Genomic DNA, 14,780 nt, shown 5'->3' with positions numbered 1-14,780 from the left:
ACTGTTTGTCCACTGGGCGAGACGCATTAAGTTTATGAAGTTTATTCTGGCTGGCCATGGGCATATGCAGCCCAGTCAAGGTCTTCCATATTTACTATACCAGTACATAGACTATAGCATTTACTATATACTTTGCTAGCAACAGGGTATTAATGCACATGAATGTGAAGGTTGGAGAGAACTGGATGAAGGGTACACGACTTTGAGATGTTTTTGACGTTTTCGTGTTGTAGCGCTGCCTATTGACCAAAGTCCCCTGAAATAGATACACGGATCCTCTCTGTATCTGGACTCCATCTCAACACTGGTTTTAACATTCCCTCGTCCACGTCACCTAAAAGTGTCAGCTAAATGCCATAAATGTAAATCCGTTCATACATTACTGGTCCCCATAGTAGTATGCAGTACAGTATCCAGTAAGTCACAAATGCAAACCATATTATGAGGTCAAGTGAGCGTATGAAGGTTGTGCCTGCTTGTGAAAGCTTTCTGCCACTGATGCATAATGGGATGTGGTAGACCAGCTCTGGTCATCTGTTTATCTTTTGTCTACTAGAAAAAATTATTTTGGTTGCGTACTACATATGGCATACTGAATTGGGGCCCAGTCACTATGCAAGTAGTATGTAGTAGACTATTTAAAACCCAGCTTTCATAAGTGTAGGCCAAAACCAATCTTCACAATGCAAAAAAACAAACAAAAAAAACAATATTTTATGCTGTATATGAACATTCAAATGGGGCTTTATGCAGAAACTCCATTTGTTAATTGCTGATGATGTTCATTACTCTAGCATGTTGAGCAGTGTCATATTTAGACTAAAGGCATCTGGTCATATTTGAAAATGTCTCATCTGGATGCAGATTTTTATTAAAATCAAACAATTCAGAAAGAATTAAACTCGGTGCGATGCATGTGTTCTTACTGCAGAGGGTGAGTGAGTTGGATAGCTGAAGCAATAACAAGCTATCTGGGAAAACCGAGGCCATGGGAAGTGTCCAGTCTGCCGTACTGGTTTACTCAGCACCAGTACAGTTATATGGACACACTTTGCAGCATTTCTATGCAAATCGACCATTTCAAGGGATGTCGCAAAACATTCCATAGATGTCTGCTTAATTAAGATACTTTAGGAATCTTGAATGTTTGTTGATTATTTATCGATCAATTATTATGGGCCTATTTTACTCTAAAGAGGCTATTTTTTTAACATTTTGATTTTTATATAAAATCATGTTGATAGCTTGTCCTACTGTCTTAGTTGGCTAATGTTAACTTGCTAGCTAACTAACCTAACTAACAAGTATTGCCAGCAGAGGGAAAACGAGCTAGACAAGATGAATAATGTTAAAATTTCTAAAATAAATTAATATTTAAGCTAAAATCCATACCTTAATGTGTTTCTATCTGAGTTGTTCAAACACCTTTTCCAAAAGAATAGTTAGCTACCCTAGCTAGCAAGCTAGATGTAGCATCAGGGATATCTGTGAAAGCAGGACTGTCTTCTTGCATTTTCAACCAAACACTAAATAAATTAATAAAATAAATCCCATTGCCAAACTAATGACCTTGTAGTTTGTCAGGTGAATAAATGGGAGAGTTGGATGAGTGATGTATTGCAGAAAACAACTGGATCTTTTAACACGGTTTCCATCACTTATATTTATTATTATGAATTTTTGGGCATATCATTATGCTAACATTTCCGGTTCAGGATCATTACAACATTAGCGATCCAATGGTGCTTCCGTCCTCCTTTTGTACTGTAAGTGGCCACATATGATTTCGGTGCTATGCCCTTCCAAGTTGTTTGACAGGACTGCGGAAACGGATTTTAGAAGGACAATTGGAATGGAGCCTTGAGCTGTGTCCCAAACTGTGCCCTGTTCACTATCCCCTACAAGCCAAAATCTGGCTCACTGCATAGGGCACGATTATGGGGAAAAGAGTTAGTGAGTGTTCTCGGCCCATACGTCATGCACAGCTTGAACATCATAACGGTCCATTGTCACATATTCATCTCAAATGTCTTCCTCGGCCCCTGAGGTAATGTGACCTATCAGGTGGCTTGGTAGCTAAGTGGCTAGCTAACCTGTAAAAAATATTTTTAACATTTTAACAATTATTTGACGTGAAAGCTGTCATATCTAGTTAACTGTAAACTCCACCTATGTGATTACAGAAAGAGTTTTGAAAAAAATGAAAGTATCTCTTTAGTTAAATTTGTAACAAGTCTGTGTGTTCTCTGAAGAGATCGCTATATATATATATATATAAAAGGTTGGCACGAATACTCCAAGCAGTGTAGATTTAGGACAGTTTTGGTAACATAGTGCACTAAATGAGCATGACTTTTGTGAGTGATTTGAACCCAAACAGGTGAAGGCTACAGTCAGAGGTCTATTTAGGAAAATAAAAATAAATTAATGTGCGGGTTTTTGAAAGTGGGAAAAGAAAGAGCAAATAAGTCCAAAGTGTTTGTACGTGAGAAGGTAAAAAATGGCAAATATGTTTTAGGCAAAACCAAAACAAGCAAAAAAAAAAAAAGAAATTCTGTGACACCTTTGTCTTAGGTGTCAAAACATGAAAAAACATTTCACGCTTCTTCTGATTTCCCTCTTGTAGGAGAAGCTAAACAGAAGAAGAAAAATAGTACTATTTTTATAACTATTACATACAAACAGTTGTATACAATTAATTACTGATATTCATACTGATAAGAAGAATATTCAGCAAGGGAGACCACTGACATCCTTTCCAAACACACACAAAACATTCTGTAGCTATCACCTCTCGCACGCAGCAGGGAGCGGTTTTGACATGGTGACATGCATGGCCTGTGGCTTCACACTGATGGAACAAAATATGCCACAGCGTCGATTCTTTTGATTTTAAATGGCTTATGGTGTTGAGCTTGGACATTTGGTAAATCGTGTTAATCCCTGCAGTGCGCCTCTTATTTCCCCAAGGAGTAAACGCTCGAGATGCAGTTCCACTGCAAACCAATAAAAATCCTCTTTGCAGCACAGTCACAATTAACAGGACAGTGTGACATCTTAAATGTCTTTGAGAAAATAACACCATCAGAAAACGTCTGCGAAAAATTGGTGCCACAGAGAACGAGCCCACAGGTCTTTCCTGCAATGGTGCCCGTGGTCCAGGCAAGGGTGTACACCCACCCACATCCCCAAAACTTGGTTTGGTTATGACAGCAGAAAGACCGTTGCATAAGCTATTTTAATGATTGCTTGCTGCAGTGGATGCAATTCTCGTTTTTCTTTGGCCCCAAGTTCTTTTAAGAAATGCCCGCAAATGTTTCTGATCGCTGGTTATCCTACGTTACTACAGCATGATGACTTACACTCCAGGCCCACGTTCCTCCTGAAATAAAGGAGACAGAATTTGCCTGCCATCTCTCTCTCTCTCTCTCTCTCTCTCTCTCTCTCTCTCTCTCTCTCTCTCTCTCTCTCCCTCCCCACTCGCATAGTTTCTGAAATCCTAATTTTGGTTTCATTTTAACCAGGTGTGAATCGCACAGAAATCACGTGACAGATGAGCGTGCAGGCTCGCCAAACCACTTTTACTTTTGAGGCGGCAATGAAGCGCGCGGGGGGGGGGTTAAAGGAAACAATGCGCAGATAATCTCTATAATAACATAAGCTATAAAAATTGGAAATCAAAATCAATTTATGTCAGAGGATATCGAAGACCACGCCCCCCCATCCAACAAGGTTAGTCAGGCCCACCATCACGCGTTGGGTCCAGGTGAGCTTCAAGCCAAAGTTATGGCGACGTTTCAGCGGTGGTTGCCTTCGCTTTGAATATCCAAAACATTAGTATGCTATGCATGCAGAAACCAAACAGAAGTGCGAAGTTAATGAAACTCGTAGCAGCAGTATCTCATGTCTTGGCTGTAGTGGGTCAGGCTTGCGTGGCACAGTTCGTTGCGCAATAGCGGGGTACACGATGCGACTAATCGCTCAGTTTAATTCACATTACCTTCCGCTAATTAAAACTCTTAAAATAAATCAGCCCGGACATCTTGCGTTGTACGTGCGTAATTGTTGGCGACACCAACGCAGGCGAATAACCTCGGAAAAGGAGGCAAAGTGATGTCGAGGCGAAACTACAGCAAGCATATCAAATTCAGGGCGAGATTAATTTAATTTCAGGGCTGCTATAATTACTCTACCATCGTGCGATCACAGGTAGAGCAAATATCTCTATTAAGGTCCCCCATATGGCAATTAAAATTCAACCTGCGGTTTCTCGCCCCCCCCTTCTTTATAACTGTCACTCTCTCTCTCTTGCTGACCCCTCTTGGGTTAAGTATTTCAGAAATTAATATCGTGACGTCGGCTCAAGGATTTCATCCCGTGGAGTACAAGAATAACAGCATTTACGTGCAATATTTAGCATAAAATAAGTGTGTGTTTTCAGTACATATTGACAAGCTGGCATGTCAGTTCTTAATAGAGGCTACATGTGCTGTGAGTCGCGTTTCTTCTTAAGGACACTGCTGAAACAGACTCTCAGTAAGGTAAATATTTTATGTTTAAAAAAAGATTTACCAGATAAATTTGGAGATGGACGTGGCTAGGCCTGATCTATGCTTTGGCTTTTTAATTTTATATAGGCCTTAGGTGTAAAGCAATTCTCTCCAATGTTCTACTACATGTACTACTACAGAAAATGGTCAGCTTTTAAAGTTTAGGTCTACGCCAGACAAATCCTCTGTTAACTTTCGACTTTGGAATGAAATGAACAATTTTTTTCATCTTTTAAATGTAAAAACTAAAAGTTAGGGGATCTAATTTAATGCCCCTTATAGCAGATGAAGGGCAAAATAACTGCCCCTCCCCCTCTTTGTCTGTCTATCCATCTTAAATCGGACGGTGACTCCAGGAGTGTTGCCATATGGCCGTTTTTACGCCGTTACTTCAGGGGCCACTTGCATACAACCACTGCGCGAGAAGACCGAGGTCTCTGGTAATTTAGCCCAAGCGGAAAAGATGGATCGCGTGTCAGACTCCAGTCAGCGGACCGGGCTCGTACCCAAAGTCACACCTGGTGCATGCCATAATGCACGATACATGGTGTGCATCTCTCATGACCTCACGGATATCCCTCTCAATGAGTTCCTCTCACAAAATAAATAGAGGCGTGATTTATCCGATTAAAATCTATTAAAATCATTCTATTGAAAATTACTGGGGTTTGATGGCTTAAACGTCTATTGTCCAAATAGTCAGCAACCAGTTTACTCTGGCTTTTCAGCAAAGGCTTTTCTCAGCTGTCTGGAGAAACATACTATCCTTTGGACAGAAAAAATGTGAAAATACTGTGCTGTGGAAACATTTTCAAAGAAATGCACTGCGAGGTTAAAAGGAGTCAGCAGACCAGTGTTGCTTTAGCATCCTTACACCCATGCACAGTCATCACCTGCTCCGTCGCCTGTTCTCCATCACCTGCTCCGTCACCTGTTCTCCATCACCTGTTCTCCATCACCTGCTCCATCACCTGTTCTCCATCACCTGCTCCGTCGCCTGTTCTCCATCACTTGTTCTCCATCACCTGCTCCGTCACCTGTTCTCCGTCACCTGTTCTCCATCAGCTGCTCCGTCACCTGTTCTCCATCACCTGTTCTCCATCACCTGCTCCGTCACCTGTTCTCCATCACCTGTTCTCCATCACCTGTTCTCCATCACTTGCTCCGTCGCCTGTTCTCCATCACGTTCTCCATCACCTGTTCTCCATCACCTGCTCCGTCACCTGTTCTCCATCACCTGTTCTCCATCACCTGCTCTGTCACCTGTTTCTGTCTTTCCTCTTTATCTCCATTCTTCCTCATCTTTCTTTTGCTCTTCTTCTTCTTTCCTCTTTCTTTTCTTCATAACTTCTTTCACCCCACGTCTCTTCTTTCATTCCTCTTTCATGCGCTCATCTCCTCCTCCTCTCTCTCTCTTTATCTCTCTCTCTATTCTCTTCCTCTTCACGCATGGATGGCCTGTTGGCTCTTGTTCCATCCTGGTCCTCAGGTGGTTGGCTGTGTTTGCCAGGTCCTAAGGAACCCCCCCCCGTCAGTAGCAGGACGGGACCCAAACACAGGCCGGTATAGACACAGCAGCCCCCACACCCTATAACCTGCCCGCACCCTTCCTCTGCTCTGCCCCCACCCTTCCTGTTCCAGCTATCAAGCCCCACCTCATCACATCATGGCTTGCATTATTTAATCACTGCACACGTGGTCTGCACAACAGAGTCCAACAGAAGGGGGAGGGGCACATCCCGTCACAGAGGGTCCAGGTGTGGTGGACGCACCGTTAGGACATCGAGGTCCCTCCATCTCACTCACCACATCACTCTCCTCCTCTCCGCGATCCCTGAGCGTCCGATTAAGCTCTGTGCCGGCAGTCTTCAGGGCAGACAGCCATCATTAACCGGACCAGCCATCCAAAACTGTGGATCATTCAGTAGTGAGGCGGGAAGACCACAATCGTCTAAAAAAAACCAGGCTGATAAGGGCGGAGGTGCGCATGAGGACAGTGTCCTCCCCCAGGAAGCTCTGCGCGCTGGAGCCGGTCCGAGAGTGACAGGGGACAGGCAAACTGCCCATCTCCTTTCGCAAACAAACAGCATGCTGTTTGGTCCCACTCTCGTGAAGCCATTTGTTTCACACACCTAGGAACTGGGACAGCGATACAGCGGACAGTGTGCTGAATGTGTGCTGAATGTAAAAGATCAATGCTTGAAATGGCTAATAAACATGAAACGTGATTCACAAATGTGGGATGAATGAGAGAATTATTAGCAGAATGTTTGACAAAAAAAAAAATGCTGTAAATCTCTGCCTCTAGGTGCAAAATTCTGAACTGTGACATGGGAAAGGGGGTTAACAGAGGTGAAGAGAAAGAAAGTAAAACAGAAGAACGCCTGAGCCGAGTTTTTTTTTTTTTTTCAAAATACTGCAGTTTGCTTATTATGCAAGCAATAATTTCCCCCTAGGAGCTCATTAAAGTCTTGTGTGGAGCAGAGAGAGGGAGAAAAGGCCCTTATCACCTGCTGCTGGAGAGAGAGAGAGAGAGAGCGAGAGAGAGCGAGAGCGAGAGAGAGAGATAGAGAGTGAGAGAGAGAGAGAGAGTGAGAGAGCGAGAACATACAACCAGAGAATTTTATGTCACTGGGAATAGTAAAAATCCACCATTGACAGACAACCCAGTGTCACTGACACATTTAAACACATGCACGCTCGCATGCTCGCACGCTCGCACGCATGCACGCACGCACACACGCACGTTCACATGCACACACACACACACACACACACACACACACACACTCACGCGTGCGCACGCACACACATGCATGCACACACACACACACACACACACACACGCATGCATACACGCATGCACGCACACACATGCACACACTCAAAACATAACCAAAATGAATATAACTGCATGCTCCCCAACATGCGTTCACAGACAATAGACATCATTTTAGTAAACATTTTTGTTTTAGTGAATTTTGGGGGAAATTAGCTCAACTTTTTTTAAACCAATGATGAAATCACATTTTGAGGCTGGGAATCAGATTAAGAAAAATAAAAATGACCATTTAAGTTTTATTGGATCAAAGCAAATAATAAAAAAACAATCATTAAATCAACTTAGGAATAAAGGGGAGGCCTTCTGTCTGAATAATATTCACATATATCTTACAGTCAATGATAATAACTCTCCGATAGAGTATTTCTGATATACGTTTAGTGTAGCCACATTTTTGACCGAAAACAAAACAAGAAGCATCAGTATTAGGGCAGCAGCCTCGTGACCCACACGCACAATCACTAAGTATTAACACCGAAATACAGACATACAGATAGTCAACCAGTTTCAGTTAGTCATCGAGTATATCATATAGAAATTTTTGAAGGTTTGTATATATCTATATATTTATATATCCAGTATATATCAAGAGTCTCTTGAAGGATATCCAGGGGTCCTTCTGTTATGACAGAGTGAAGGGTCTTCTCCACACGAGAGGAAAGGATAGTTAGCAAAGTCAAAAAAAGAGCAAGTTAGGTTACCTGCCAGGCTGACAGGAGTGTGAGCCGCAGTGGAGTAAGAAGGATATCGTGTATAGAGAGAATACAGACACATTAGGACTACCGTGGAGGACCTGTCAAAGGGAACTGGGTGGAGGCAAGAGGCTGAGGGATGACGCGCTTTGGTTGGGTTTGTGTCGGCCGAAGGACGTTCCTAAGAACTGATGGAGATGGAGGTGATGTGTGTGTTGGGCTAGGGGAAGGACAATAGCTTGTTTTTCAATTATTCATTATTGTAATCATAAGAGAAATAAAAAAAAGATTTTGGCTGTCCAAAGCTGTAGTCAAGTAGCAGAGCACAAGAGTGTGTGGGAGAGCCTGACACATTAATTCTCTGGTTTAAAATTTCTCCTCTTTCTCTCTCTCTCTCTCTCTCCCTCTCTCTCTCTCTCTCTCTCTCTCTCTCTCTCTCTCTCTCTCCACTGTCCCCTCACGCTGAAGGGCAATAGTCCATCTGCGGCAAGTCTCTCCTCTACAGGGGGAAGACCAGGAAGCCAGAGAAGGTGGAGTACTTCCAGCCGCCCATCAGGTTCCCGCGCTCCAGCTTGAGGTAGGCGCGGTCGCCTTTCTCCATCTGGATCAGGACACCGTTGCTGGCAGCCTCGCGCGTTACGTCCTGGTCTCCGGCAAAAGCCGAAATCACAGGCCACCCGTTGTGCATGAGGCTCACCTGAGACACACAGACAGGTTACGGAAGTGACACCTGCTCTTATGAAGACACACACACACACACACACACACACACACACACACACACTCCCTTTTCTTCCTTCCTGATTCCATGTTCATCTTGCTAAAAATGAAAAATGAATGACCTGGCATACTGTATGAGTGGACATCAAAGAATCATTTGTCTAGACGCAAATTGTCCTATCAGCAGTGAAGGTGCTCTGACCAACTCCTGATTTGTTCTGAAATGACACTGAAGCTGTGATGTCTTATACACACACACACACACACACACACACACACACACACACACACACACACACACACACACACACACACACACACACACAGGTGGCTCTTACAGGAATGAGAAGACTTAAATTACTGAGTATTGAACAGGAAATTTAAAATTTAAAATTAAAACATGAAATCCAACATTAAAGAACCCAGACAGCTTACCAATACCTCTGCCACGAGCTTGTGCCATTCATATACTGTCTTTATTTTTGAAGCTAGCAAACACCTTAGCAATCAGACCCATAATTCCCTGAGCATGAATTAAAGTTTATCGCGATGTTTATGGTCCTACACTTAAGGGGAAAACTGATGAACAGCACACACACTTTGCTTGCAATTGATCTCCGCGTCAAAATCTTTGAACACTTACACACAGAGGTGAAGGAAAATACATTTGTTAGGTGCTCAGTTGCCTGGGTTATGTGTATATGAGATGCAAACAGATCAGATTGGAGGCAGACCAGAGTTATGTCAAGCCTGGGGATTACACACACACGCACGCATGCACACACACACACACACACACACACACACACACACACACACACACACACACACACACACACGCTGGAGCCAAGAGACAGGTGGCAGATGCAGAGCAGAAGATAAAATGCCAGCTAACACAATCCAATGTCCTTTACCACAGTGAGCATGGAGTGGATCTGTTATCAGCCAACCATGGCGAAAGCCCTGACGACACTACAGTGTAAAATGATAAGAGTGAAAAAAGACATACATGGCTCAGAGACACTTTCTGACTCACTCGTCCTCTGCTGACTGTCTTAAAATTTCATGCCAAAAAGACATGAACTCAGTCACACATCAAATGGAGGCGTGGCCAGAGCACAGCATCGGGTCCATTCACGCGGCTTCGTTAGCATTAAAGCACCCAATTAGAGTGAAAATGTGAAGAGAAGCAGACTGAATTGGTTTCCACCCTTAGTTTTATGCAGCAGTTAGGAGATCAGATTATGACATGAAGATTCGTGTCCAGATAACAGCAGCACAATAACAGAAGAGCCCCCAACACAACTACTGCCACTACCATTCCTACCCGTCGCAGCTGCCCAGTCAATACACCTCCCCTTCTCAGAAAGACATAAGAGAAGACCAGAAGACCAGAAGATCAGAAGATCAGAAGACCAGAAGACCAGAAGATCAGAAGACCAGAAGATCAGAAGATCAGAAGATCAGAAGACCAGAAGATCAGAAGACCAGAAGACTCTCTGGAAATTGGTACGACACCATTCACAGAGTCAGAATGTAATATATCCTTCATTACCTATGGTCACATACAGAGTTTTAGGGAGAACAATGCTCTGTTAAAAAAACTCAAATCTTTATGCATGAATCGTTTTGAGGGCAGTGGGGTCATTTCATGTTCACTTAAGACGATTTTTTGTTTTATCCTAATTGTACATAATCACTCGACTGTACATGAGCCTATAAATGTGATAACGACTATATTTATTTTCTGTTTTTTACACCAGGTACGTAATGTGGTGACAAGCAAATCCCCAAAATAAATGCCTTCCTTTCTATTTCAATAACATTTTACTTATTACTGATGACATAATGGCTTCAGTAATACAAATCCCAGACTTGAAAACTGTAGTTGCGGGATATGACTAGCCAGGATCATTGCAAAAGTGTGGAGTGTGGAAAAAAGGGATTCCTTTCTCTAATGGGCACCGTTGTTAGGACTCTCCTGCGATGCAGATTCCACTACTCGGGCTCCTTCTGCTTCTGTCCGGGAAAACAGGCTTTCCGACAAGCCCAGATGCACTCTTAAAATGATTCTAGCTAGCAGGAAGAATTTTATAAACCCAGAAGAAGAAGGTTTAGGGCACAGGTGGAATACGGGTGGGCAGCCACCCACATTGCTTGTCCTTGAAGCATCGGTTCAGGAAACCAACCGCATGAGTAAGACGATCAGATGTCCGAGTTTCACAGGACAACCGTGGAAAAAGATAAGAGACAGCTAAGGTTCACAAATCTCGTTGATCCATTTCTTTTGGACCACACGCCGCAGATACATCAAACATGCGTGTGTGTTTAACCATTTAATCACTTCAGGGTATAGTGGTCGCTGTCAACTTAACCAGGCTTGCAAACATACAGAGGTTTATTAAAGTGTCATCACTAAATTCAAGAATACAACAGAAGCATCTGTTGCCAAGAGTTCATCTAATTACCATTAATCAATGTGTGGATAATTGCACATGGAAAGAGATTAACGTGAATATGGATACATATAGTTTAAATACTCCAGGAAGTCACTATTTTGTCACAATGGTCTGTAATAAAGCAAAAGTAATAAAAACGGTAGAGGAGAGAGAGAGAGAGAGAGAGAGAGAGAGAGAGAGAGAGAGAGAGAGAGAGAGAGAGAGAGAGAGAGAGCGAAAGCATAGCTAATGTACTGCTTTCACATCAAGCTATTATATTACACTGAGATCTTTTAATCGTTAGCAAAACTGTAACAGAGTGAAATAAAACGCCTGACAGTCTAACAACGTACTAAATGGCTACAGCACCTTAAATTCATTCCAATAAATATATAAGCACTGTTGGCGCAAAGTAAGCCAGTGCGTGAGACGGAGCTTTGGGTCAGACGACGCAGCCCTAAAGCGGAGTCACCGCCCCGGCTCCTTTAACACACTAGGACGCCCTGCGCTCCCGTGTCGTGGCCTTTCACACTTATTTGAGCGCTAAAATCCCAGCCAGAGTTCTTCGTCCTCGCCATGTTGTCCTTTACGGTTTCCAACAGCAAGATTGGCGCTCGTAAAGCAGACGTTGTGCGTGAACCGGTGTGTAGGTGTGAGTTAACGTGTAGGGAACAGAAGCCCCGAAACTCGCGCAACTACTACGTCTTTGGGTTTTTTGTAATATTTTTTTCATGTTCATGTTTTTTCTTATTTTTCTTTTGTCATGGAATGGTAAAAACCTCTCTCTTTTTTTGGTGTTTCAAAACTCGACTATCCACTAGTGTGCACTGTATGATGTGGCAGGAAGATTTTCCCCCTCGAATATGTGGGTGTATTTTTAACTTAATAAAGTAATTCAGCCGTTAGGCCTATTCAATGTGGAAAGCAAATGCATAATATTAAGATATCCTATAATGAGACAAAGATGTAATCTTCTCCGGTTTTAATCACATTGTCCCTCAAATGATTTTTTTAAAAATGTGCCAAATACCAAAACTTTGATAATCTCTAATAAATACGAATGTATAAATGTGCGTGAAAGTATCTAAACTGGAAATATACATAAACCGAAATATGTTTGTTTGTTTGTTTTTTCCACACTGTGCAGTCAGGCAAGGCGTTGGGATATTTATGGCGTCGTGGGTGATCGCTGTCCACGGTCCTGAACACGTATCTGCAGATTATGCGCTTTGTACTTTTATTCGGGTGCTATCTGCTTAAAGATGATTTCGGCTGGATAATAGTAGACAGGGTCGTTTGAGAACTAACCGCAATACTTGCCTACTTCAGTATTAGCTCGTTCTCTCACTATTGGAAATACACATGCACACAGACAAGTGCGCGCACACGTACGGAGTGTACAAGCACAACGCACAGCGAACATGGTATAGTGCATAACCAAAGAAAAAACACTGACCTGGATAGTTTGACGATTATACACCTTCACGACGTGGAAATTAAAACTGTAAATTCCTTTTCTGGGGGCGAAGAAATTGCTTCTCTCCTCATCGAAACTTCTACCAACGTTCACAAGCACCTGAGGAAGAAACGTGTCGTAGACAGAACATTCTTTCTGAAACAGGATTAATGCAGTAAGGTTTAATAAAACCGCTTATTGTAACAGAATTCTAAACCTGGTTTATTTCTGTTAAAGTTGTAGTAAAACTGATCTGAACATTTTTAAAAATAATCTGTTGTAATACGCCGACGACGGAGTTTCGTTTTCAGATCTATATACCAGAAGAGGAGCAGGTAATTTACCAATAACGTTTATATCAGTGGCATACTAAAGGTTTTGGACAGAAGACATGACATTACAGTCCCTAGTCAGTGAGTGAGCAGAACGGTGTAAATACGGGAGGAAACGGCCATCACCTTCTGCGCATTACCCCACTTGACAGTCTCGAGAATATTATATTTTCGATTTTATGATCAAGAGACACATGGTTGTCCCACGAGCAAGAACGTGCCAGCGTTCAAACCTCATATCGCGTCTTTCACGACGAAGCCACAGGGCGCCAAACCCATTCGCAGAGATCAACGCCCACAGTCCCGCGATTTCCCTCTCTGCGATTAACGCTTTGAAAGTTACCTGATCAAAGTAGATGACCATCGTCCGATTACTCATCTCCGATGGCTCGTGGTTAGTGTTTCTTACAACGGAGAATGCGACTTTCGCGCTACCGGACCGCACCGATATCCCTAGCGCAGTCCCGGTTGGGTCCGAAGTTGGATTTGAGTCGCAAACGACCAGGCATTTCCCCTCCAGAACAATGGGCTCCGTCTCGTTCTGTGCGTTTGCAAAGCAAACTAAGCACAGTGCGCCCAGCAGAAACGTCAACATTACTGCAACTATCAGCCTGCTCCTCGCGGCAGTCTCTGCTCGCGACGAAATACACAGTTCTTTCAGCTTAGAATGTGATTTACTTCCTTTACGTCAGTTCGGTAAATCACAGTCTTCCAACCTTTTTTTCCTCACTGAAAAGTTCTTCCAGTAATGGTTGTCCAAATAAATTTTTAATTATTCTGGGATTTGATTTTTTCCCCCCCAAACCGCCTTGGATTGTGATATTTCTTTTCCTGTATCCCCGATCCCACCTCAGATCTTGCTTCACTCCGTATTCGAATAGCCGGATGGGAGCGCGACGAGGCCCTTGTCTAGTCGGCACGTAGCTGAACGCATAGCGCGCGCGCGGTCTGTCTGCTCGCGCTCTGAATTATTGATATGTGAGATATAAGAAGTGAAGCACAAAGGCTCGTGAGCGCGATGCTCCACGCCCCGATCGTTGAGCCCTCCCCTCGGTTGCCAATCTGCGTCTAGGCGCGCCTTCGCTTTTCCAATCGCGGCGCGCGGACCGCCTTTCCTGGCGTGACATCTCAGAAGTTGCCACCCCTCTGGAGAGGCTCTCTTACAGGTGGACGTGCCTACTTCTAAAGAGACAGAAGGAGCTTGTACCCCGGTCCTGTTAAAACAGAGGCGCACCGTTTTCAAACCGTGCCAACGGACAGGAGGACGTCATTTGCTTTACCGTGTTGTGATCCGGGGGATTACGAGCGCGCGGATGGCACGTGGGACATATTAAGAAACTTTTTCTTTCATTTTGAGCATCTGACCGACGCTTTTAGCCAGAGAGACTTACGTGTACTTACCAACATGTCCGACTGTGTGCTCCGTGGAAACTGAACCCATGATCTTGGTGTTAGTAGAACCTTACTCTACCTTCTCTTGATTTAATCACTGCACATTACCTGCTGACTGAGACGAGGACCCATTTAAATGTTAGTGGACCCATTTAAGCATCAGTGGAAATTATTTTTTAGAAAAGTATAGGTTACTGTCAGTAGTCCCAGTCAATGCAAACTTTTTGAGTATATGATTGTATACAGCTCCCATTGTTCAAATGTTCTCGAGTTATCGAAGACCTCGCGCTCTCAGCCGAACACACATGCACGCATTTATACATCTACTAAGCGAATAACTAAAATTATTTTTTTCTGG

The 14,780-nt window shown here is 43.3% G+C and overlaps 1 protein-coding gene across 1 annotated transcript; it reads right to left on the bottom strand.

The window, feature by feature from the left end:
* Positions 1-7,614: 7,614 nt before the first annotated feature.
* Positions 7,615-14,080, bottom strand: cbln1 (cerebellin 1 precursor). Its single transcript, XM_027023479.3, has 3 exons — positions 13,374-14,080; positions 12,699-12,818; positions 7,615-8,781 (listed from the first exon to the last, which is right to left on the bottom strand). The coding sequence occupies exons 1-3, from the start codon at positions 13,623-13,625 to the stop codon at positions 8,584-8,586; spliced, it is 570 nt and encodes a 189-aa protein (XP_026879280.1). The 5' UTR covers positions 13,626-14,080; the 3' UTR covers positions 7,615-8,583.
* Between the last annotated feature and the right edge of the window lie 700 nt (positions 14,081-14,780).

This window comes from Electrophorus electricus, chromosome 6, assembly GCF_041902795.1.
Source record: "Electrophorus electricus isolate QZ-2024a chromosome 6, ASM4190279v1, whole genome shotgun sequence".
In the NCBI taxonomy this organism is placed as follows: Eukaryota; Metazoa; Chordata; class Actinopteri; order Gymnotiformes; family Gymnotidae; genus Electrophorus; species Electrophorus electricus.
This window is presented reverse-complemented; position numbering and strand designations above follow the sequence as displayed.